The following is a 26,680-nucleotide window of genomic DNA, read 5'->3' as shown; positions in this document are numbered from 1 at the left end:
ATTAATTTCGACGATGCCCGCGGGTCCGCGCTCGCGTCGCGACCATCGGAACGGTCGTTTCGAAGTTACCGCGCGTTCCCTCGATTCGAGGTACGTTGTACCGTTAGGTATTGCAGGAATGAGTCAGTGTCGCGGAATTTACACTCAACCGTTCGAGCACCGTAGCGAAATCACCCTCGACTCGCTCTTCTCAAGACGCGCAATCCCTACCGAACCTCGCTATTGCGACGATTGTGCGCGTATCCGAGTATCTACAGTAACGAACGTCTCAATCTCGACTTGTACGCGTAACGTTCGCGAGAATGTCTCCGTGGATGTGCAAAGGTATCGGTATTGGCGAAAGATCGGTGCGAGTCGGAAACGACTCCGGCACAGGACTACCGAGTTAACTCGAAGGGTTCGAGGCCTTCCAGAGCCGATCGAAAGGAAATTTCGTTCGAAAGTCGACTTCTCGAGCGCGTACTGTACATTGTTCGAAGCACGAAGCGTAACAGAGTGCACGCGCTCGCGCTCGCGATACGTTGCTCGGCTCGAGCGAGGGCGCGATCGTTACCCCGTATTCGTGTTATTTAAGTTGCCGTTTACCTTGGACTTGAACGCCACCGAGAGGCGAACAATTGCACGGAATCGCCGCGGGAAATAACGGAGCCGCACGCGAATTCCACCGTAACCCCTTCGTAGCGACGTAAATATTTGTCGCCGCGGCCCTCGTCGGGCGATGGGGTGAGGTCGATAATTATTATACCGCGGCTGCGTTCCTTCGACGAACGTCGGCGCGACGCGGAATTCCGCCGGCGTGACGCGTGTTCACCGTTATTTGCATTTCCAGCCCGCGCGGGGGTCTCGCAAATGGACGGAGAACGGGAGACGGGAGGGGCGAGTAACGGGTCGAGGAGGAGGAGGAGGAGGAGGAGGAGGAGGAGGAGGAGGAGGAGGAGGAGAAGGAGGAGGAGGAGGAGGAGGAGGGTGAGGGGTGAAAACGAGGCGACGCGAGGGCGGAGAAAAACGTCGAGGCTGCCGAAGGAGAGAGAGGAGGGAACAAAGAATCGCGACCGCTTTAAAGTAAGATTTTCGAGTAACGCTTTCGAGCGAGCGCTTTGGAAAAAGGGCGGACGGTGGTTTAATTAACTCGGGATTCTTCGAGGACGGGGGTGGAGGGAGCACGAGGACGACAGACAGCGAGGGAGTTTTTGAAAATAATTATGCGACGGTCCGCTCGGGAGGATCTTCTGTTCTTCGATTCGAAACGCTGTCTGGAGAGGAGGCGCGCGAGGGAGGTTGGCTCGTGACGTCGCGAGAAGTGGCCTTGAGCGGCCGAGTTGCACTGCCTCGACCACGGTGAGAGATTATCGGAGCCGAGAGACCGCTTTAAACCCAACGATACCGAGAATTTCACTCACGGGTGGTTCGGGATCGTCGAGAATCGTTGGGAAGATAATCTCGGACCGTGGTATCGCCAACGGGAATTTATCGTTTCCGGTAAACTCGAGTTTTTCCTCGGTACTCGGACCTTCGACGCGCCCTTTCTCCTTGCTCGCGAAAACGTACCGAGAAAAGGAACCGAAGCGAGGGAACAACGACCACCGAGGAACTCGACGATACGAGGAAATCGACGACGCAACCGAGAGAACAGGAGGGTGGGGTAAGAGCGCCCTCTTAAGGGGCGAGAAAGATGTAAAACACATCGAAGGGCGGAGAAGATTTTCTGGTTTTGATCTCGCTGAGACGCGACTTTGATTTCCAGCCGGGTAAAAAGGGTTGCCGTTTCAAGGACCGACACGAGTGGTGTCGTTACTCGCTTTCCTTTCCGCGGGAACCTTCCATACCCCTCGTGGAATTTAATTTCAAAGGGACTACCCCCCCCCCCCCCCCCCGATAGGGAGGACTGCAGTTTCTCGAAATATCTTCGAGTGGAAGTTCTCCGACGGAAACGTATTCGCGAATTCGCGTTTAATTGCTCCTCCATCGGCTCGTTGGACGACGTTTACGAAGTCTTCGCGTTGATTCGCGGATAGACGAAAAATGTGACGATTCGATTCGGTCGAACATCGTCGCGACATTCTCGAAAATTCTCCTCGAGTTCGACGAAAATTAACGAAGGTTACTTTCCAGGACGAGCGTCGCGGATCGACCAGCAGCGATGCATCGGTCGTTTCCCGTGCAACTTTTGCGACGACAGGTATTACCGATGGTCTTCGGAAATGAATAAAAAACTATCCATTTGTGTGAAATTCGGGACACGAAGACTTATCCTCGAGGACGATCTTCTCGATATTTAAAATTGCCGGTAAAATTGAGGAAATTTCCTGCGTAACTCCTCCGACAGGTACTGTCGATAGTCTTCGGTAATGAATAAAAAACTATCGGTTTGTGTGATATTTGGGACCCGAAGAATTATCCACGAGAGCGATCTCCTCGAAATTTTCCCTGTAACTCCTCCTCCTAAGATAGTTCCCGATAATAAATAAAAAACTATCGGTTTGTATAAAAATCAGGACCCGACGAATTATCCTTGAGAGCGATCTCCTCGATATTGGAAGTTGGCCGTAAAATCGTTGAAATTTCAAGGAGCGGAGCACGTCCCGACGCAATAGCGTCCCCGAGAGAGTAAATTCGAGTAGGACGGGCGAAGAACGAGCCAACGACTGTCTTAACGAAGTGGACGCCGTTAGAAAAAGAGCATCAATCTGGCGGTCGGGAAGTCGAATTAGTTGGAGTGGCACGAAAGCGGTCGCGGGTACGAACGAGGGACGCGTCTCGTCGTTGAACGACTGAAAAATCAGCGTCTTATTAGCGGAAGACAGCGGAATCGAGCGAAACCGAGGAGAGAAGGGACGCGGTCGTTTCGTAGACACCCTCTTCGCGAGCAAGCCAACGAACGACGACCCAGGTAATTCGACGAGCCAGACGGTACAAGAACCGTATAGCGCCGCGGAGATCCTCGGATGATCCCGAGGGGTGAATAGAAACGATCTTGTTTACTCTATACCTCCCCTGCTTCGACGCTCCGGGCAATATGCTACCGTGGATTTTTATAACGGTCGAGTTTTATTCTCTTTCCGCGTCTTCTTCTTCGTTCGTCCCTCCCATTCCCTTCCGCGCCGCGATTCTTCGAATTATTCCCCGATCTCTTCTTTCCACCTCCGTATCTACCGTGTTCCACGGAGAAGTGTTCCAGACTTCACTCTCGAACTTGATTTTCGATCTTGGAACTTCGAGCTACGATATCGATAACGATGAGACACCTTCGCGATAGAAATTTCCCAGCTAGACGATACTCCGGAGGAACCTAACCGATGGTAATTTCTAATTTACAAAATTTCTCGCGCCGTAAATATAGAAAATAAAGGAATCGCGGTCCACGAAAACATAACGAAACCACCGCGCGCGATTCGCGACCGAGAATGAATTTCGGCGGTAAAAATTGCTCGACGAATAAATCCACGAAGAATCCATCGAACCGCGCGCGATTCCAAAAGGAGAATAAAAAAAAAAAGAAACGTCTTATGGTAAATTTGTGGTCTAACGAGAACCGTTCCGCGAGAGGATCGAAAGCTCGGCGAGAACAATCACCCGTAACGGTGTAACCGGTGTGCGTGCGTGCGCAACCGATGTTGTGTGCGCAAACAATGCGCGTAACGCGGTGCAAACGCGCACCACCATTCTCGGCGCGTTTATTCACCCGTGTGTGCACCTTAATAAAATACAAAGGACTGCTTTCACTCACCTCGAAGTATCTGGTACAGGAAGACCTTGATGTGGTCGGGGCTGAGATGCTGCGGACTGACGATGATCTTGTGAAGATCGCTCTGGAGCAGCTCGGTGATCACGTATCTGTGCAACACCTCGTTAAGGAATTTATGGATTGTTATTAACCGCGTTTGGATTAAAGCGTTACCGGAGAACGGCACCCAATTACCGGCCGATTTTCTTACGGCGTCGTTTACAACCGCGTCGATACACCAGCGATAAACGGAACCAACGAATATTAACGCCCGTTAACCGGCCAATAAAATGTACCGAGTCGCTCCCGTTAATTGTGGCCGCACACGCGCCCGTGGAATAGACGCTTCTGCCACACGTATCGATTGAAACGAGAGAGAGACTGGTTCCGAGACTCCCTTCCTTTTGCCCGCCTCTTTTAAGGGCAATTAAGACAACGTTCCCCGCTACCTACGTACCGCGAGCAGCTCGTTCGATTCGTTGCCGAACGATAACGCGGTCACCGATCGTTACTCGGGGGATGATCGAACCTTGGAATTTTAAAAGATCGATTTCACGACAATCTTCCAACCGCGATCGTACGAAATCGACACCGTGCGTTCCTCTTTGTTCGGGTGAGGTCTCTGGAAACGTTACGAGGAATATCGACCGCGAGTTCCGAACGAGTTTTTTCCGACGATGAAAAAATACAGAGACCTGATAAAATATTTGTCAAATATTTTCCACCCGTTGGGATCGGAATACCACGGGTACTTAATTTCGTCCGTATTTTCTTGCGAGATATTTTTCCGCGCGTCTCAACTTCCGTGTATTTCTCACCCTTTCCGAGAACACGGTTCCGCGAGGTAATTTCTATTTCGTCGGTCGATGCCCGTGGTATCGAAGCGATTTACCGACGCGTTTTACGTACGTGGACGCGATCCAGGATGGAACGAAACGTCGATAACGTTGATCGATAATCGTCGAGCGATACGTCGTCCCGCGATCGATCGAAAGTTCGCACGGGGCGGGAACCTTGACGATCGGGGCGCACTCGTCCCCGTTTCGTCGGCCTAATGGGTTCCTTCGTCGGCTTCGAAGGAGTTGATCCGTCGGAACGGAGGGAAAAGGTAAAAAAGAGAGCGCTGCAACGGAAGACGAATCGAGCCGAGCGATGTCCCACCGTGACGAAAGTAGCTGCCCTTAATAAACCGGGAGGGTAATTTACAGCGCTTGGCCCCGACTCGACGGGGTCGAAACTTCGACGGAAGTCGAGTCGGGAACGAGCTGGAATCGATTCGTTCGAAACGCGCGGGGAACCGATCGACGAACAGAAATATCTCGCTCGTTCGACAAACACCTCGATGAATTACCATCGACTTTTAAAACGCGAACAATCGTGCGAGTTACCACCTGTGCGGATCTCCGCGAAAGTGGCTGCGAGAAGCTTTGTAAATTCAACAAGAATCGCGAGTTTCTCGCGCAAACGTTTCCCCACCCCGAAATAATAAACAATGGATAATTTTCGGTCGACCCGATAATCCTTACAAGATAGACGATACAACTTTCCGGATCTCCCAGATTGGTTCGAGAGAGAAATTCGATAAAGTTGTCCAATCGCTCGGGTAAGATCGATCGAGCACCAGGTTCGGAACTGTGTCAAACGTGGAACTATTAACGCGATTAATATCCATCATCGGTCTCGGCCCTCGTCGCCGGGGGGTAGCCAAAAATCCTAGCCGGGAAATCTCGACAAAACAAACGCGAACGGGAGGAAGTTGGGCAATTACGGAAGTCACGGTAATCGCCGCGGAACCACCCCTCGCAAGAAAGTTTATCGACCCTCTCTCCCCCGGTGCCGCCGGCCTCGCGGTAATTTCGAGAGAATCGGCGCGCGATCGACGAGAGCTCCCCGAAGAAACGTGGTCGGGGGGTGGGTTCGAACGGGGCTGGCCGAGGCGGAAGTTTCGCGATAAAAAGCACTCGAAAAGTTTTTACGCGGGCCGACCGATGGACGATCGTTCGGGACGGAAATAAAAGGGGGTCCGCGAGGGGCACGTCGACGCTGGAGCAGTTTATTTCTTTCCATCGGTACGCGCGGCTCCTCTTTCTACGTTTCCGCTATAAATCCAGGCGCGTGCTCTCGAATCGTTGGCTACGGGCTCGCGGATAGGTGGTTCTCTACGATCCTCGACGAAACCGTTCCCCTCTGTACCGCGGGCTTCTTTCTCGCCCCGCGACTCTGTATTTCCTTTAGTTCTTTTTTCTTTTTCGTTTTTCTTTTCTTTCTCTCTTTCGTTACGAACGAAATTGAACCGCGCTTGCGCGATTCTTTACGATTCGTTTGTTCGGCCACGGTGTTCGTCCACGATATCGCGTTTCGTTTAACGCCTCCAGTTCGGAGCAACGTGGACATTTGTCGATTCAAGATATCGTATTTTCGCGGTGCATTTAAAATAACTCGAGTAGGGTAGCCTCCAAGGATCTGGATCGGTTCCACGCACTTCGTGGATACCGATGGGAGCTTCTGCTAGAATTTAGGAGTCTTTTCAGACCCAACCGTATCGTTCCATCGATCGAACGCTGTGAAGAAATTTTCTTCGCCGAGTAATCGGCTCCACGGTCTCTGTGGATATTGACGCGAGCTTCTCCCCGAATCTAGGGGTCCTTTCGGACCCAAGTATTTCAACATCGATCGAACGTCGCTAAGAGATTTTCATTATCGAATAATCGACTCCACTATCTCCTCTGTAGGTAGCGATACGAGTTTCTCGAATCTAGGGGTCTTTTTAGACCCAAGTATTTGGTCCACCATCGATCGAACACCATGAAGAAATTTTCTTCGCTAAGTAATCGGCTCCACGGTCTCCGTGGGTACCGATGGAAGCTTTTCCTTCAATCTAGGGATCTTTTCAGACCCAACCGTATCGTACCATCGATCGAACGTCGCGAAAGAGATTCTCCTTACCGAGTAATCGACTCCACGGTCTCCTCGGTGGTAATCGGCGCAAGGTTTTCCTCGAATCGAGCGATCGATCGAGAATAGCCGGCGTGGTCCGCGACCTCGAGCGCCCGCTTCTCGAATCTCGCGAACCGCCCGAAAATATCCGGTTGCCCCGGTCGGGGGGGCTCGGCCGACGCGTTTCGTGCTTCGAAATATCCACGCGCGTTCCCTCTCCGTTCCCCTCCCGTTCCCCCGTGTGAATAGCCCATCGATCGTATTTCAAAAGAGATAGTTCGAAAGCAACGTCGGTCGGTAAAGGCTGCGCTTAGGCGTTTCAGGCCGAAGCCAGCCGGACCAGTCGACTTGCATACCGCGCCAGGTTCGCAGGCAGCCTCTACCTGCATTCCAACCTACCAGTCGACCTCATTCCGCCATTATACTATTTCATTCTCCTCGCGCCTTTTCTCTCCTCGCTCCTCCCGTTCCCGTTCGTGGAAAAATGAAATTCGAAGGACGCCTCGTCGGCTCGGGGACCAAATCGCCCGGTGAAATCTTCGCGGCGGGCAACCGTCGAGATTCCACTTTTCGACGAAATCACCACGGCCACGGGGATAACGGTGAATCCCCGAGGAAACCGAATCGAACTTTTCCTCGACGCCTCTACCCTCGACGCACGCGCCCAAGACACTTTTCCGACCGAGGCTTGGAAAAACCTTCGCGTTCTTTTCTCGTTAGATCGCGACGAGTATCGAACCGATCCACGGAACGATCGTTGATCGAGACGAAACTCCATCGAACGACGAAAATAATGGGGAAAGAAATCACGGTTTAGGGTGTGACCGATCGACCCAGAGATACGGAAAAACGAAGGTAGAAACGAAAGAATAGAACGGTGAAAGAAGTCTCGGACGAATTTTGGTACGAATATTTCTTTGAACTGAATTCTCGAATACTAAGAATATCGTTACTCGCGTTTCATCGATTTGGACGCAAAATGCATCCTCCGTGTGCGGAAGACCTAGCGTATTCGATACAAGTGCACGCTGAACGCCCATAGGCGTTTACCGCGCGTTACCGAGCATCCATAAGCGCTATACGCGAAAGGGTTTAATTTCTCGTTATTTTTAACGATCGATCGATCGGTGTTCCTTCGAAAGCACTCGTCCGTACCGAAGCTTCTCCTTTTCCTCGCCTCGAAAGTCTTCGTTTCTCCGAGCACGCGTATCTTTTACGAGAGAAATTCGACGAAATGGAAATAATTTATTACGAGAACAAATCGCCGCTAGATTTTTCCCCGTCCCGTGCGGAACTTGTCGAAACAGACGGTCTCGCACTCGCGAAGAAATTATCTAGGCAATAAACCCTGAGAAGGCGATCCCTGTCCTTTCCCATCCGCGATGATCTCTGTTTCTAATGATTTGCCCAAGGATATACGGTTTCAACCATCACCGTCTCCCAGCGTCATTAGCTACCGTGGCGTACTTTATGGAGACGATGACGCAGAATAATAGGGAGGATAGGAAGATACGATTACGAAAAGACATAAATTACGGTACACGCGCGCGCATGCGCGCGAGAGGTGGAACATTTAAATGGGAACACCTACTTAAATATCTCCGTCGTCTACGGATTTATGGACGTACAGAAATACCGCTCCCCCCAACGTAAAATTACTCTTGTCCGAAAGCGGCGACGAGGACAAATAGGGATGGATCGAACAGGACCTCGACAGACGCGACCACGGAGCAGAGATTTCCACAGACGTTCGAGGCAGAAGCAAACTCTTTGTTCGCGAAAGAAAGTTATCCTTATTTAACCCTTTCCACTCGAGAGGCGATCCTCGATCGCCACTCAATTCGATGCACTTTCTCCGATTTGGAAAATCATCGTGGTTTGGAATTGAAATTAAAATTCAATTACTCCTTTCTCGTGAGATGTAAACATACGTATATAAATATATATAAATAACCATATGTACACGAAACGTTGAAACGTTAAGATACCGTTTAATCACCTCGAATCGTCTTTCAACTCTTTCCACTCGAGAGACGATCTTCGATCGCCACTCAATTCGATGCACTTTCTCCAATTCGGAAAACCGAATCGTGGTTTGGAATTAAAATTCAATTAAAATTCAATTACCCCTTTCTCGTAAGATGTAAACATACGTACACGAAACGTTGAAACGAAAATATTCCATTTTGAATTAATTCCACGATTCGAAGGATTTGATCGAGATGCTAGTTTTCGATAGGAGAAAAGCTTCGAGTGCAAAGGGTTAACCGTGGTCGATCCGATACTTTTCTTCTCGGTACGAACCCTCTCGCGCGAGACCGAACGTGCCGTCGAGATCTCGAGGGCCGGTTTACGAGCTTCCTCTGCGATAAAACGATCCCCGAAGTGTTCGATTTTTATAATTATTTACTCGACACGGTCGACTCGGGGGGCTCGGTAGAAAAAAATGTTCGCGGCGAACCGAATCCTGAGCGACCGCAGCGTTCATCGATCGGCCGAAGGACCGTCGAAGCTTTCACCGCGTTATTTAGAATCGGCGCGCGGTGGCGGCGAGCACGGTCGAGCTTTAATCGCGTTTGCGGCACCGCTCGCGATTTCCCCGGCTCGCTTTTCACCGGGCCGGGTCGATCGAGTGCCGTTGAAACACTTTTAAACGCGTCGCCATCGATCCTCCGCAAGCCATCCGGAAAAACACCGCTCGTTTCTCTTCCACCCTCCTCGCGACGCTCGACGATCGGCTCGATAAACACGGATCGTCGAGAACGAAATCGCGCGACCACCCTCGAAACTGTCCACCGAATATTTCGAACAACGGTTATCGAAACGCGCGACGAACCAACGGGAAAACGAGTCTCGATCGCGGAGTCGCGAACCTTGGATTCGCGTACGCTCTTGGAGCGATCGAGAGACGCAAGAACGATCGCGAACTATGGGAAATCGGCGCGTCCACGAGGATTGTTACGGAATATTTCGAAGTTCGTTCGATGGTACTCGTACGAACGAATAGAAATCTCGTGCCTCGATCGAGTAACCGTAAACGCGGGATTTGCAACGAACGAATCCTCCACGATGGAGAATCAAAGACGGGTATGTATATCGCGCGTCGATCGTCTGCGAGCACCGTTGTAAAATATTTCGTACCACGCTCGATGGAACTCGCGCGGACGAAGAGAAATCTCGATCCTCGATCGAGCGACCGTAAACGCGGGATTTACAGCGATCGAACGATCCACGATCGAGAATCGAACGCGATACGCGAACGATCGCGAATCGACGAGTCACTCGTCCGCGAGCACCGGACGTAAAATATTTCGGCCGATAGAATTTGTCAAAGATAAACAGAGATCTCGATTCCGCGATCGAGAGAGGGTGAACGTGGGAATCCCTGGTAGATCGAGAATCGAAGACGACCGTAACGACGGAAAATTAACGCGTCGTTATCGATGCGGGGACACCTCGTTTATCGCCGGATCGAGTTCAACGCGGCTTAATAAAGAGATCGATGCGTAATCGCCGCTTGGAAGAAGCGCGTACGCGATACACCGCAATAAACTGCAATAACGGGAAGGCCTAACAATGATCGATCGTCTCGATCACTGGGATTATACTCCCGGCCGGATCCGCTCGGTGAAAGGACCGACAACAAGGCGTCTCCTTTTTTTTCTATTTTGCAAAAGTTTTAGAAAAGAAAAAAGAAGAAGAACTGGTCTCGGTGCTGTGCGCCCGATAGAAAAATTCCACGATTCTTACGCGAGATTACCTACGGTGGACTTTCGCTCGAGATAACGATCTCGGGCAGAAGATAATGGACGACACGCGTTGCCTGTGTAATTAGCGTTTGTCTATCTTTCGCGTACGCGTAATGCTCCGTGGCGATACCTGAACTTTTCTTTCGTCGCGATTCCCACAAAACGAGACACCTTCGATCGAGTTGGCAGCTTCTCTGCGTCGAGATTTTCTAACTTGGCGCGTCGACGCGTAAGAATTAATCGTCGAAGGAAAGTGTCGCGAGAAAATCCCTCGAGGCGCAATATCGTTCCATGCTCCGTACAAGACGAACGGAGCACAATTTCGCGAGCAAATTTTTCGCGAGATTCTCGACCTTGTGCGTTTATTCTTCGATTCTTCCGCGGCGAATCCTCTCGAACGGATTCCGCTCTACGAAAGGAAGTAAAGACAGGGTCGTACGCCCGCGTACACGGTATCGTAACAGAAACTGCGCACCGCTCGTACAAAATAACGTTCGCGTAAGAGAAGAAGATTCGTATAATGGAACGTTTACGCAACGAGTATCCGTGCGGGTAGGGTTGAACCATTAGCGGTGTACCGTCTACGTTCCGAGTAACGTGTACGACATAGACGAACGCCAAGTAGTACAGCGAGAAACACGCATCGTTCGATCCGTTTCCCCGTTTAAAAAGGGATTCCACTTGATCCCGGTCCGCTACTCGCGCGACAGGTATCCGGACCCCCGACTGTTCGCGCGTTGCAGCTCGCTCGACGCCGGACTTGGTGCCCCGTTAACGCGAATAGTTGCCCGAAACGCTCCGCGTTCCAACGACTCGGCTCGAGCGTGTGCAGTTCGGTGTACGCGATACACGCGATTACGTTTCAATGGAACGTCCGCGTTAACGTCGCTAAACGAGGAGGCGTAGCCGTGCCTGAATATCAATAGTCGCTTAAGGATGCCCCGTGCGCGACGGACATCCATGTTATTCTAATAACACGGGCCCGCCCAGTTAATCGATTTACTTGGACGACCGCGCCGCGCCGCGCCGCGCCACGCCGCGACGAACCTAACGCGGCTACCTGGCCCGTCCAATTAGCATAGATTATCAATATTAACCGCCGGGACAAATATTTGCGTTATCCGGAGATCGCGGCGCAAGATATGCACAATTATCAAACACAATAACGCGCGCCACGCGAGAACACGCGGCCCGATTTATAATCGCGTGGCGTCGATCTACGGCCTGGATTCCAAGACGGTCTCCTTCGTATTTTCGGAGCGGAGGATGCGAAATTCTCCGGACGCTCTGGGAATTTCTTTCATTTTTCTTCACGGTGAATCGTTCCGCGCGATCATCGCGCAGATAACGAGACCGGGTCTTCTTTCTTTCGGTAGAAACGGTGGTGTCCCTTCCTTGCGTCGCTCGACGATATTCCTACGAGTTTATAAATACTGGTCGATTACACGCGGACGGGGAATATAGTTACACGCCGGAATCGAAGTAAACGTCGCGCGTGGACTGTGCAACGAGTGTTTGTTCACGATCGGAGAATGTTCAAGGAACGAAGAAGTTCGATTTTCGTATTCCGTTTGGACTCTTCGTTCGATTCGAGAGCTTCCGTTCGATAACCGAGCTCGCGTTTCGGTTTCCATCCCCCTCTCCACGAGCGAACGTATTCGCTCTTATCGAAACCGCAATATTTTCGCGCTTTTCTCCCTCCGGTCCCTTTCTCGCCCCTTTTTTCTCGATTTCCCAATGGGAAGGTTTCGGTACGACCGACGAACCCTTTTTACTTTTTTTTTTTTCTTCTTTTTTCGGGCAACGTTCGCGATACCGTTTTGTTTCAGTAATTTCTGGCTGGTTGTCGTCTAAAACCGCGCGTCCTTTGATCGAACGCGCGTCGAAAAACGTTCGTTTGACGCGGAAGTGTGAAAGAACGTTTGAAAATATTTATCAATTTGCGGCTGGCTCCCGACCGAAACCGTTCCCGTTCTTCGCGGAGGAGGGAGGAAAGATTCGTTATTACATCGACTCCGCGATGTTTTCAAAAGAAACGGTAACGCGGCTCGTGTTCGCCTATGCAAAAATTGAAAGCCGCGCGACGTTTCGTTCGGGTTGTTTTTCTATTTCAGATACACCGATAAAACGGGAGGATCGTTTCGCAGCGTCCCTTTCTTTTTCGATTGCTTTGTTTCCCCGTAAAATTCTCCGCTACGAACTTATTATACCCTCCACCACCCGATCCGCGAGATTTCGGAGTTTCCCAAAAATATTCCATCTCCGAACACGCGAAACCGTTCCCGAAATTTTGCGTTATCTTTAACCGAAAATATCCAAACGATCGTCGGGCGCTCGTTTCGAATCGAGTTCGTTCTCAGGGACGAAGAAATGCAAGAAATTACACCGACGAAACATTTCAGTGGTAAGTTCGTCGGTTCGAGGGGAGGGGAGGTCGACGCGAATGAAATTCCAGCTGGTGGTTCTCCGGTTCCAAAGCCGGGCTCGAATTAAAAAGGCAGCGGGGAAACGTTTCAAAAATTAAACGGAAAGGGGAGTGATTCTTTGGAAATGAAACTTTTTCGCGAGAGGTTCGAAACTTTGCGTCAATTTCCGGCTCGATGTCATCGGAGAACTACGACTCGGTGCCTTTGGCGCGGGTTCCGCGAACTCTCTTCGAACAAACGTTTCGCCGGGAAGCTCCGATGCTTGGACGCGCGTTTTTTTTTTTTTTTTTTTCTCTCGACATAATCGAATCTCGCGCGGAGAATTTCGAGTATATTAATCGGGAACGAACGAAGAGGAGAGGGACCGGAGAACGTTTTCAAAAGGCAGTAAGGTTCTCAAAGTCGGGCGAGTTTAACGAGACGTCCAACGAGAAGGACCGCTTTGAACCGAGGTTACGGTTTAAGGTCCCAACGCAACCCCTTTGACGAGCTGACCTTTTCAGACCCGCCACCCGTGGGAGGGAGAAAGGGAAGGAGGGATCCCTTGACTCGGAAATGCACTCGAATCGGAACGTTTCGCGCGATTTCCTTTCATTCTCGTGAAACGGACGCCTCGCGAATGCGCGCGCGGACCTCGAACGTCCGACGAGAAATTTCACCGACGGTGAAACATTCTCGAAATTTTCACCAACGGAAATCATCGTTCAACCATCGACGTTACGTGGCCGGTGATCGATGACTCTCGCGGGGAAACTTCGACGAATACGAACCGCTCGATCCTGTGGAAATTATTTTCCGCTTGTAGAAAATTCAATATTTCCAAAGTAGGCAAAAATAAAACGGTCGCGATTTCTCGAAACAGATTAAACGTGTAATCGGTCCGAAGTGAACGACTTTTCGCATCGAATTCTTATTGAAAAGAAACGAATCGCAAATTATAAACTTCGACTCGATAATTCGGTTCGTCATTTTTGCAATTTCGTCGAGTTTCGTCAAGTTTCGTTCCTCGGTCGCGACACTTGGAAAACTCTTCGTACGTTCGAGTTCTCGAGACTCGTGGTCCTCGCTCGGCGATTGTTTTTCAATTTCCCTTTCTTTCTTTCTTTCTTCTTTTTTTCTCTCTCGACGAAGAAAATTTTTTATCGAATAGAAGAGACGGTCGTCTGCCGGCGAGGTGCTCGGGACGCTCCGATTGGCGGATCGATGCGTGTCTGCCTCCTGGTAGGCACGTCGACCGGTTCCTGGACAAAGCGACTTGCCCCTAGCGTCTTCTCCCAGCGCGAAGGGAATCGAGTATCCTGCCGTTTCTCCTGTCTTCTCTCTCCTCTTCGCCTCTGTCCTCTCCGCGCCTGGTTTGATACCGGTCCGAGGAGGAGGAAGAACCTGGAAGACCGTGGACTCTCCTCGGCTCTGTCTCTTCCGTAGGACACCACGCCGGTTGAATTTTTGGACAAAATTTTCAACCGTCCGAGAGAGAGAGAGAGAGAGAGAGAGACTCGCCGCGAACAGGTTTCCAGCAGATTTCTAAAGAGATCTCGCTTCTCCCGATACGTGGAAACGGAGTTTCTTCGACCACGACGAAGACCGATTACACGCAAATTCTACCGATAGAAGTGTACAACGATCGTCGAGTGCTTCGAGAATTTTTTCAATAATTTTCACGGTAAAATCGCGGAGCATCAAATACCAGTAATATTGGGATCAATTATAAACGCTCGAGCTTTACGTTTCGGAGCATGATAAATAATTTTCGGTATAGGAGCATCGAATTCTGAACATTGAAATCGATTTTAAACGCCAAAGTTCGGTAGGAATTTCGTATCGTGAAAGATTTCGACGACTCGATACCAATTTTCACTACCGGAACATTCCAAACTCGGTAATTTTTCCTCGTTATCGAAGATTCCGCTAATTTTTGTTACCAGAAGGTTCGATTCGCGTAAGGAATTTAGGTCGGTGGAGTTACGACGAAGAGGTTAATTTCCCTGGAACATTTTCCAAGCTCGTCGTTCTCTCTCTCTCTCTCTCTCTCTCTCTCTCTTAACCGAAATGCAGCGTCCGGGGGATGCGACCCGTTCCTTTGTTACGCCGTGCAAGATAACAAAGAAGAAGTTAAGGACGATGATGAAGGCTTAGAGTCCGAGGTGTTCGAGCAAGGCCAATCCGGCTCGTCCGACCGGTCAACCGAGTTCGAACGCGGCTCGCGAGCAACTTCGAGAACCAGCCAAGTCTCGGGATTCTTCTGCGGCCGATTCCTGTTGTCCCGCGGAAAAAATACGGATCCACGCGACGCGCGCGAATTCTACAATACGCGAGCGAGCGAGCGTACCAACGAACCGATCCGCCCCGGAGATCTGCCTTCGAAATCGCCAGTACGCGCCGCGCGTAGTCGCGCGCTTCGATCGCTCGCACCCCCTCCGGAAACGAATGCAGAAACAGGAGGTGTTTGGGAAATTGTACCTTTTTATATTTACGAAACGCTCGTCTGGAAAAAAAATTAATAATTTCTTCCGCGAAGAGACGAACGGTCGGTACGTTTCACGTTGACCGCCATTTTCTTACTCCATCGCGTGCGAAATAGTTATCGCGCGCCACTTTCCATGAATTCAAAGTGTACAGTTTTACCGAGTGTAAAAAAAAACACTACTTTCACCGCGGTGTTGTAAATTTGTACGTATATATTTTTATCGCGGAGATTCTCTTCCGCGAATGCAATCGAATCGAGAGGAGTGGCGTTTAAGTTGAAAATAATAATGGAATTCTAGCAATTTTAAAACTATGTACGAATAATCGAACGGAAACGTTTCCCTTCTCGACGTGTACGGAAAGAAAGCAAAGCGTTCTCGCCTCAACGATGTAATAATCGAAGAGCACAAAGGGGTGACGCGTCGCTCGAAGTTCGAGTGGGGAGAAAAAACGACTAATTAAAGCAAAATGGTCGGTACGTGTGCAATCTCTTTTTAAATAATGCTGGAGAAATCGAGGCACGAATCAAGTGGAACCACGGGGAGGGGAGGGGTGAGAAGACGTGGCAGGGGTAAGGGCGAAGAAAGAGGGGGAAGAGAAACAAAGGACTCTCCTCGGCCCAAAAACTGCTCGAGCGATCGATACACGACCACGATACTCGATACATTGCGGAGAAGCTGGCGGAGAGGAAGTTGCAATCAATGCTTCCGGTTCGAGGCACGTACACGTCCAGAGGACCATTTTTCCCGTCGGGGTGAAGCACGCGCGCGCGCAGACTCGACCAGCGTCGCCGGAATTTTTCACCGAATAATATCCATCGACCATGTACACACTAGTATATACGTATGTACGTATATATATTTTTTTCTAACGCGAGGAAATAATTTAACGACGCGTCGTTAAACTTCCGTTTCCACGCGAGCTCGAAGAGAACGTCGATGACAGGGCCAAATATAACGTAGGAACCGTGACTGTCGTTAGCGGAGCATAATTTTTTTTAAGCAGGCACTTTAAACTCGGGCTCGAAACGTGAGAAATTAGGAAACGCGCGGACCGAGCAACCTTCCTTCTCGTCCGGAGATTTTATTTTCCACCGAAGTCGAAAGGGGCGGGGGGACGATTCGACGTTTGAAAGTTTCAAGGAACCGAAGAATAAAGGGGACGTTTAAGAATGGAAAATAATTTTTTCCATCCCGGTTGGGAAACGAAAACCGCGCGGGAACCGCGAGAAATTTTTTACTGCTTTTCGTCGCGATACACGCTGTTTACCCCTCGAGAAAACGAGAGGTCGAAGTTTCAAGGAAACGGGGGAGGCGAAAGAAAAACCGCAAAAAAGAAAAGAAAAGAAAAGAAAAGAAAAGAAAAAAAAAAGAAGAAAAATATTCAGAGGCTTAATAATCGCGAAACCACTCGTTTGCGTTCCTTTCTATATTTTGAATTTGGACCTTTCGGAGCGAACTTTTTTCCCTCCCTTTTTGTTCCGGGCTCTCGGCAACGTCGTTAGCGGGTGCAAAATTTATTCAGTATTTTCCCTGTTTTTCATTTTCTTGTTGGCCGCAAAGCGACGCGTTGCTCTGTCAACTTTGAACCGACAGTTGTCGCGAAACTCCGCGCGGTCGAGGATTTTAACGAGGATTTTAATCGGTGAACGACACCGGCGATAATTTCGTCGCGTTTGAAATTTTTCCCGCGGAATTTAACGTTCCGTCGCGTCGAATTTTTCGCGACGTTCGATCGGAAGAGAAAAAAGAAACAAAAAAAAAAAAGATACGAAAGGAAAGTTTCTTTTTTCTCCGTCGATCGGGGCAAAAATCGCGCTCGAAAGAATTCGTAAAATCGCGCGGGAGGCGATTGTTTTCGCGAAACGTGCTCGCGAACGTCGCGGTACCGTTCCGTGTCCGAAAACGGATATAATCGGCGCGAATAAACGAGAGAATCCAGCCGAGTAGAGTTTACCGAGCTTCGAGTTGGCTATCGGCGAAGTTTATTATAATACGAACAGGATAAACTGGTCGCTCAAGACCACTAATTAGGCTATACCCGCTGCGGCATTACGGCTACATAATCGGCACTCGTGCTTCTTCCTAATTCTAACTTTTCGCCGACAACGACCCTCGAATCGAACAACTACGACAACAATATAGAAAAAAAAAAGATTCGTTCCGTTATTTCCGATAAATTTCCAGGAAATTCCTCTCGAGAAGTTTCTTCCTCCGAATATTTTCCAGCACCTCGTACCGATGAAAATACATCGGTCGTTAATCGACGAAAGTATCGTACGCTCGAAATTGTTCCCAAACGACCAAAGTACGAGATCGGCGCAATTGACGCAACGCGTTCGAAACTCTCGTTCTTCGAACGTGGAATAATTGTGATCGAAGTACGTCGAAGGATCGGTCCGATCATCGAAGCGATACCGAACGGAATCGCGATGGATCTTCCGGCGTAATTGCTCCATTATTTCCGGGCCACCCTGTACGTCGTTCGTTCTCCTCGGCTCGATGAACGCGGGGTTCCGAGCGGAGACATTGATTTCCTTTCGCGCGACCGCCTACGAGTGTATTTCGAGACCGCGAGCGTGCAGGACGCGTCGCGAATCGTTCCGTTACTTCGGTTGGGATTCATCGTAGATTGTGTCACCAACGTAGCGTACGAAACGAACACGCGTATCGGAGAGGAGTGGGGACGAGAACGCACGATCGTTTATTTGCGCGCATTTTTCCTCCTATCGTTTTATTTTCGCGCGGGTTTGTTCGTACACGCGCGAAAACCACGGACGCGCGTGGAAAGAGAAAAAGAGAGAAAAAGAGAGAGAGATCGTTCTAGCAATTCGATAGGAGGCGTCGCGCGGCGAAAAATCAACGTTCCGCGAGAAATGACCTCCATCGGGCGAATTGAAATTTCGCCAAATAAAGCTTCGCGGTTTTCACAGCGCGATCGGTCGATGCACGCGCAAAGGTACACCTCGTTCCTGGATCGAATTTTCGTTCCGGCACGCGTCACACACGGCTAATAAAACCCGATCGATGTTCTCGAGCTCCATTTTTTTTTTTCTCTCTTTTTACTTCACCACGCTCCGTTTGAAGTTTCTTTCACGAGACACGCGTCGCGGACCGTGACGGAGGTTCCAACTGGGTCGTTTCTCGAATAGAAACTCCACGTCCCCATCTCGGTACGCGGGTGATGAAAAATGAGCAACGGTCCGGCTAACTCCGTTCGGAGCGAATGCGAGCGAGACGTAATTTATTTCTACGTTTAATTAAAAAAGCTCCCGTCCCGGTATCGAGCACGGGGCGGCGTTTTCTTCGCGCGACGCGTTTTAAATCCGGGGAAATAGGATCGCGGAGGGGACGGTAAGGACGACTTATGGAACGTTCGCGGGATGTGTAATCTCGATGGCGATCCGTTCGCGATAACGAGTCGCGTGGATCGGGTCCCGTTAGCTTCGATGCCCGGGAATCGCCCGAACGAGAACACTGGACATTTCGCTAACGAGAGTAACGCGAATCGACCGCGTTGAATTATCAAAAGGAAGAGTCCGTTATCGTCCGTGGACCTCGATAAAAGTTCCACGGATCTCCGTTCTCCACTCGTACAATGGAAATTCGGCAACGATTGTAATCAGCTCGCGGTTAAAATTAATCCTTCGAATCCATCGGTCACCCTCGGTTAATGGACAGTGCACGTAACACGTCCACGGACCGAAAAGACGCTACGCGCTAGAATTACACAATAGACCCGGTCGTACTTAAATACACGCGCGCGCGTACACTGTCGCGCAAAAGTTCGGTGCTTCGCGACCAAGCGAGCGAGCGAGCTCTTTCGTGCCCGCGTGCGACGAATTTTACTCTTTCGTAGGGACGTTGTTTATTCCGAGCGCGTGTTTTTTTTTCCTATTTTTTTTTTTTTTTTTTTATTCGCCAACCGGTGGAAATTTCACCGGTTCGTTTCGGGAATTTCCACGAATCGGTAGAACGCGTTGCGATCGCTGTTAATCCAGCGTGTACGCGTCGAAGCCGCGTCGCAAATCGAATTTCTCCGTCGAAATCAGGGCACTAACGACGTAATGGGAATTCATCGGCGGGCTATAAATTAATTTTCCGTGGGAAAGTTTAGCGCGGATACGGTCCGCGTTGATTCGAGGGCTCGTAGGTTCCGCATCGTTCGATTGTTTCGACGCGGCACGGTGGCAAGGGTCGAGAGAACTCCGGCTCGCCGAACGTATCTTCGAGGAACGATATAACGCGGTTTACGGGGGACACTTGGGAAGCGTAGGCGTGTGGAGTGTCTCGCGAGAACAGATTACGAGTTACCCGCGTGCAGTCTGGAAGTAATTGGATCAAAACTACCGCGCGTTGCCGGAAGACTCGCGTTTAAGAGGGGTTGCGCGTTTCGCCCGACCGAAACTACCACCCTCGACTACAAACTACCGAGTGAAAATTCTTCCGCGATGTTCAACCACTTATCGGCAATATTTACAAACGTTCGACGATTCTTCGGGAATTTGCCGAACGAGAACTATTCGGTTCGCGTTTGGTTCGTTACCGGGGAACGAGAATTCCCGATACGTTGTTTCTCCAGGATCGAAAGTATCGAATGAAGACCGAAGGCGGCGAAGAATCGAACGAAGATCGAAGAATCTGAGAAAAAAATTCTGCGAGTACGCAATTACACTCGTTGAAGTCTTCCACGGAAGAGGAAAGAACCTTCGTTAATTTCATCGTTCGCCGCCCAGATCCGAGCTCCGAATACTAGGTTGTTCGATAAGTTCTCTCGCTTTTTCCATTGTAAGAAATACTACGACACTTCCATTTTGAACAAGTGTAAATATACGAACGAGTCGATGGATCTACGTGAAACTTCGTACACGTTCATCGAACAGTAGTACCGTCTTTAGAAAAATAACACTACGAACCTAATAATTCTATTTTATACAGAACTAATACAGAATGGTATTCCTCGCGATTGATATTTTATTTCCCGCGCAATCCTCTTCGTGGTACGGTGGCGTTGCGTCCTGGAACTTTGTCCAGGGTAGGAGAAAAGGGAACTGGAGTGGGTCTCGCGATCGTTACGTCGTAAATCGCGTTCCAGCCTCCGGGGTACGAGGAAGATATTCAAATTCGCCGGAAGAGCGAGGAGAACCGAAAGAGAGAGAGAGAGAGAGAGAGAGAGAGAGAGAGCGAGAGAGGAGAGAAGAGAGAGGGGGGTGTTCGCGTGAGCCGGTGCGATTACACGGAAGAGAGTTTGCACGGTGCCCCCGTAAACGATCCGGGGGACGCTAATATCCGGATCCGTCGGTAAATTCGCGATAACCGTAACCGGTCTATTAATTGATCGCCGACATCGCCGATACGTACCCGGAGCGTTCATTAGAGCACTCATTAAGCGGAGGAGCGTCGTGTCCGCGCTCCCTGGTCCGTTCTCTCGCGGCTTATTATGCGATTATCGATAGGCGTGCATACGCAGCGATACGCATACCCGCGCGCCTGTTGACGGCACCACCGGTAACGAGCTCGACCCCGACGCCGAGTTTCGTCCTTCGCGCGTTTCGTTACGCGCCACGATCTTGATGCCTGACCGCGACCGGAAACCCGCGAGTCGAACGCGCCCCGATTCCGCGAACGAGATTCCTACCCCCTTTCGAAATCTCTCTCTTCGGTTCTCTCCTTTCGAAATCTCTCTTTGGTTCTCTCGTTCGTGTATCTTTCGTTTCGAAATCTCTCGTCGGTTCTCCCATTTTGAAATCTCTCTTTGGTTCTCTCGTTCGCGCCTTTCGCGTTTCGAAATCTCTTTTTGGTTCTCTCGTTCGTATACCTTTCGTTTCGAAATCTCTCGTTGGTTCTCCAATTTTGAAATCTCTCTTTGGTTCTCCCATTTCGAAATCTCTCTTTAATTCTCTCCTTTCGAAATCTCTCTCTTCCTCTCTAGTTCGTGTCTCTTGTGATTCGAAATCCCTCTCTCTCCCTCTGTAGCTCGTGTCTCTCGTGTTTCGAAATTTCTCTCTTCCTCTCTAGCTCCTGTCTCTCGTGTTTCAAAACCTCTCTCTCTCTCTCTCTCTCTCTCTCTCTCTCTCTCTCTCTCTCTCTCTCTCTGTCTCTCTAGCTCGTGTCTCTCGCGTTTCGAAATCTCTCCCTTCGGTTCCCTCGTTTCGAAGTCTCTTCTTAATACTCTCGTTTCGAAATCTCTCCTTCCAGCTGGCGTCCCGCGCGTTTGCGAAATCTCTCCCTTTGGTTCTCTCGTTATAAAATCTCCCCCTTGCCGGTTCCCTTCCCGATATCGTCCGTCCCGATTCGCGATCTTTCTCTCCGGTCGGTCGTAGCGACGATCCCCCGGGACGTTAATACGTTTCGAGTGGCGAAAGTTCGCGATCGACGAGGACGCGGTACTTTCCGGCAAGGGTATCAGTCGCTGGGGTATTAAGGGTGTTAGTTACAGCTGACCGTGGTAGACACGGCGGAGCGTCGTTCGCGCGAGTTACGGGTCATCGGAGTACAGTTGTACCGTGTTCTTTCGATGAGTTACGCTCGAGAATCGCGGCCGTAGATTATCTCGTAAATTACAGCGAACGGTAGTTCGTATTAGTTCTGGCACGGTGGTCCTCGGTTTCGAGGCAGAGTTATCCTCGGTTCGAAGCCGCGGACCCGTCTCAACCCCCTGCTCGCGTTTCTCGAGCGCGCTGAGACTCCGGGACGACGAATTCACCAGCGAGCTCGAATTCGGGACAACTTCTTCGATCGCGCGCGAAACGAAACCGGACGCGCGCGTAAAAGTAGAAAGCTCCGAACGCACCGAGCGAACAATAGCTTCCTTTCGAGAGAGGAAACGCTCGACGCGCGAGACACGTTCTCGCGTCCTCGCGCGATCTAAATCCGTGCGCGGCGTACACGCGGCGCTGTATCTTCTTCGACCGAACTCTTTGACCGTCCGGCGTTCCGTTATTCTTGCCACTCTCGGATTCTTCGAGTCCGAGCAAGTGTTCGCTTCCAGGACCAAACTATTTTCGAACGGTTTCGCTTTCGAGCTCGCGGCAGCCAGTCGCGCACTTGTCAAAACTACGCGCTCGTTCCCGGCTCGAACCGAGAATAGTTCGCCTACGGGAAATCCCGGAAACCGAATTCACTGGAAAGCGACGCGTCTCGCCAATTTTACGGCGAAAATAAGAATCTACGGTTCGGTGAAAGGCACGAACATCGAAACTGTGGACGATTTTCGGTAGGATCGTCGCGATTCGACGACGCGAGAGACGTATTCTCTGGCCGTGATCGACCGAAGAAAAACTGACGAGCAAAGTAACGTTGAAACGGTTGACCCTTTAGCTGCAATTACGGTCCCTAAAACCCACCGTGGACCGTTCAACGTCAACGACACTACCCGAATCGTAGTCTCGTTCGTCCCAATAATTACAAAACCGTCGGAACCCCGAATCGATCGGACGGGGAGGGGGGTTCAACGACCGTGGGTCAACGCGATACGTTCCCGCTCGTGCGATGGTTTTTATCTCGCGAGCATCCTCCGACAGTGAAAGATGCAACCGGGAACGCTCGACCGCGAACGCGACGGTGATCGAGCGCGATGGGCGATGATTTGACGCTCGATCCGGTTTACGATGGAACAAATCCACGGCGAACGAGCAGCTCGAGTAACGCCGAGGCTCGAGTCGCTCGACGGTGGCGAAGTGTCTCGACGAAGTGTCGATTAAGAGACACCCGTGGGGGGTGTTTCTTCCGCGTCTCGAGGACCGGTGCGTCTCCGGTGGAATTATTCCGAGAACCGTGCCCGATGCTCGAAGAAACGAGCCGGGAGTGGTACGGATCTCGCGTTCAAATTCCACGCGGCGTTGCATCATCGCGGGATTGCGTCGGTTCACCAGTGACGCGGAATCTATTCCGCGTCGACGCTGCGTACATCCCCGCTCAAAAGTCACGGAACGTTGCTCGACCGTTTCGACGAATTTACATCGTGCACGCGCCAATTGCGATCCTTTTACACCGAGCGTGTACCCGGGGACGTTCCAGTCGTATCCGCGTAACGATTTTCGAAAACTTGGACGATTCTACGGGGGGTCGGGTCGTTTCACGAACGCGAGTCAATTCGAACTTTACGAGCGTGGCTTCGAAAACGCGGGGAACAAGGTTAAACGATGTATCGCGCGTGCACGGATCAAAGTTCTCGGACCGAGCACCACGGCCGACGCGTCGCCTTTTCGGACGTTTCTATTTTCTTTCTCTCGAGAGATAACGACGCGCGCGTCTACGCGTACGATAAAGGACAGCGTACGCGCGCGTACGTTTGTGCGTGCACGACGCGATCCGTGCGAGTAACGAGAAACGTATTTAAACGTATTCGAAGAAATGTTCAAAGTCCCCGACCGAGCCGTGGAATATTTCTCGAGACGGAGCCGTATCGAAGAGTACAAAAATAAGCGAACGCGGCACTCGAAGCACTAGGAGGACAGGCAAAGATCGATTCTACGAAACAACGATCGAGCATCGTGGAATCCAAAATAGTTCTCTCTCTCTTTCTGAGCGAGTGTCGCGCAATTCCGTGGTAAAATTTACCAACGGAAAACAGGAATTGTTCTTTCGCGCGTTTCGTAATCGATCGACCACGATCGAAGGAAGCGGAGGAAAGTTCGATCGAGGTTCCCAAAGGGGGCCGTACAAAGAAGAGGAAAGATCGGGAGAAAATGGTGGCGTGCCATTCCGTGTTAAAATTTACCAACGCGAAACAGGTATGATTCTTTCGAGCGTTTCGCAATCGATCTTCCACGATCGAAGGAAGCGGGGGAAAGTTCGATCGAGGTTCCCGAAGGGGGCGGTACAAAGAAGAGGAAATATCGGGGGAAAATGTTCGCGCGAGGACGAGGGTGGCTCCGAGGGAACCGGGTCCGGGTATTTCCTGGGAAATCGAAGCGCGGGTAACCGTGAAAGCCAGCGTGGCCACGGTTCTGGAGGTGCGTTTAACGCGGCCACCTGCGCGTGCACTTACGCGCGACTCGGCCGTCTCGTCTTTCGTAAGTACCGGTTTACTCGCCGCGTGGGAACGCTAGTGCCCACCTACGTAACCCACGATCACCTTTTTCCTCCCTCTGCCCTTGCCTCCTTTCGATTTACGGCTACAGAGTTTCGCCCCCCGTCACCACCGTTTCGTTTTCAAGGGGGCGCGCCGGACCGACCGTACCGGTCACCTCGAGACTGCTCTTTGCGTGGAATTTAGATTCGTTTCGGAAACTATCGCGTCCTTTCGTCGAATTTCGCGTCGCGATACTTTCGATCGTGTGCGCGACCGCGCAGTACTTCCATTTATTCCCACAGCTATCGTATTTTTCTTTCGTTCAATTTCACGTCGCGTGGTATTCGATCGCAGGTCGATATTTAGATTCATCCGCGCGGAATTTAGATTTATTTTAACACCGCTACCACCCGTACTCTCGTTCTTCTATTGAATTTTTTCGAGCGTTCCAAGTGGGTATTTCATTCACTCTCGTCATTAGACGCCGTCGCGATCGAATTTTAAAACAAAAACCGCTCCGTTCGATCCACCGTATCGTTGGAAGATCGTCCGCGCACGTCCCGCGGCTTCGATTAAATATTAATACGCTCGAACGACCCGTGCGTTTTATCTCCGAGGAGCGAGGAGGACGCGCGAAAACCGATATCGATGAAAATCGAACGCGGTCGCCGGGTATAACGCAACACCTCGGACGCAATACCGATAATTAACAGCGGTACTAATTACCCGGCGTTAATTAGCGATACAAAACCCCACCGCACGGCGTCGTTCGCGTCGATTCTATTAATATACCGTACAAAGGAGACAAAAGATACCGCCGCGGAAGAGTTTAAGCGGACGACCTTTAAAGGATCCGCAACGATTCTTACGCGTGTTCCAGTGGGCCCGTGTTCGTTGGGATCGGGAGATCGTTACGTCGCGAGGATAACGTTTCGAACGAAAGGAAACGAAAGGAAACGGAAACCGCGAACCGGTAGGCGCGCGCTGGGAACACCTTTTCCATCGTCGGGAACGTTTCTAGGTCGAAACGCGTTTTTTTCTTTCTTTTTTTTTTTATCTTCCTCCTCCGTCTGCCCACAACGGTCCGCTCGTTCCCGTCCGATTTTTCTCCGTATGCCCGATCCATCGGTGATGCGTGGGAGGTCAACGATGACGCGACGTGATGCAACCAGACGTAACGCAACGCCGCTGGGAAGTACGACAGCGACTCGGGGAACATGGAAAAGAAGCCGTGGACAAAGGCTAGAAACACGGGGGAAAGGGACCAGCGAACGAACCGTGTATCCAACCTCGGATTCGAAGCTACGATCGAATCAACAACGATTCAACGATACGGAATATCTCCGTGCGTTTCCCGTGAGCGCGAAAATTCTCAACGGAAAAAAAAAATACCAACCACCCGGTGTATCGCGGCGGCCTAAATCCTCTATTTACAAGAGCTCGCGCGACCGTGCGGCGATAAAGCGGCATTAGGCGCGACTAAAATTACAGAACGACCGACCGGGCGTCGCGACGCGATCCGCCGGAAAATCCACCGCGTCGGATTCCATGACCAAGAGAGAGAGAGAGAAAGGGGAGAATGCGTGGAAAATCCGTACGACGACCGCGTTCACATCGAATTCGACGAATAACGTTCGAACGCTATTCGAACGCGCAGCTTTCCTCTCGAAGCGTTCAAACGTCTCTGGAACAACGTTTACGCTACGAGCTCGAGAACCAACGAACGAGAGAGACGCTTCGCGGGAAATACGGGAAGAACGCGAACGGAAAAGTCTACAACACGGTAGAAACGAAAGGACGTACGAACGATGTTCCTCGAGAAGAACTCGTACGCGTAAAAGTACGAAGAACATTTAAGAAGATAATTGCACCGTCTCGAGACCACCGATGTTCTCGATTCGACGAAGTGCACGATCTCCTCGAGAAAGTTGAAACAATATCCGTGTGGTTGTGCGCAACACTGACGAAAAGAGGAAAAAAAATGTTCGTCCACCCGGTTCGCGATCTATCCACACTTTCGACAACACCGTATTTTCAAGGAGCGGTAGCAGATTTCCGTGCCCGGTGCTGTATCCGCGAAACGAGAGAAATAAGTTACAAAAGGAAAAGTAAAAGCCGGGAGTGGAAAACCGAGGAACAAAAGGGAATAATAAACAACGGAGGAACGAGAGAAATACGCGAGAGAGCGAGAGACGAACGATCGAGTAAGACGCGTTCGAATATCCCGTCGGCCGCGACCAGGGATGAACGTTCGAGAGCGGACGTTCGAACCGAGCAGAATTCGAAAGAGCTCGAGGTAGGCGTCGGTTCGAGGCTCAAGGGTAGACGAGATGCGTAAGAAGAAAAAGTTTAAGAGAGTCTCG

The 26,680-nt window shown here is 50.7% G+C and overlaps 2 protein-coding genes across 5 annotated transcripts in view; one reads left to right on the top strand and one right to left on the bottom strand.

Annotated features, from left to right (window-relative positions):
• Positions 1–26,680, bottom strand: part of Nmo (serine/threonine-protein kinase nemo) — a 243,305-nt gene that overhangs the window by 51,032 nt on the left and 165,593 nt on the right. For all 3 annotated transcript variants that reach the window (XM_076304732.1, XM_076304733.1, XM_076304735.1), the window contains exon 4: positions 3,728–3,834. In XM_076304732.1, the coding sequence (XP_076160847.1) occupies positions 3,728–3,834 (107 nt within the window). The remainder of the gene's footprint in view (positions 1–3,727; positions 3,835–26,680) is intronic.
• Positions 1–26,680, top strand: part of LOC143143484 (uncharacterized) — a 114,033-nt gene that overhangs the window by 71,034 nt on the left and 16,319 nt on the right. The window lies entirely within an intron of this gene.

The sequence above is a fragment of the Ptiloglossa arizonensis genome, chromosome 2, assembly GCF_051014685.1.
Source record: "Ptiloglossa arizonensis isolate GNS036 chromosome 2, iyPtiAriz1_principal, whole genome shotgun sequence".
NCBI lineage: Eukaryota > Metazoa > Arthropoda > Insecta > Hymenoptera > Colletidae > Ptiloglossa > Ptiloglossa arizonensis.
The sequence above is the reverse complement of the archived record's forward strand: the minus strand, read 5'-3'. Positions and strand labels throughout refer to the sequence as shown.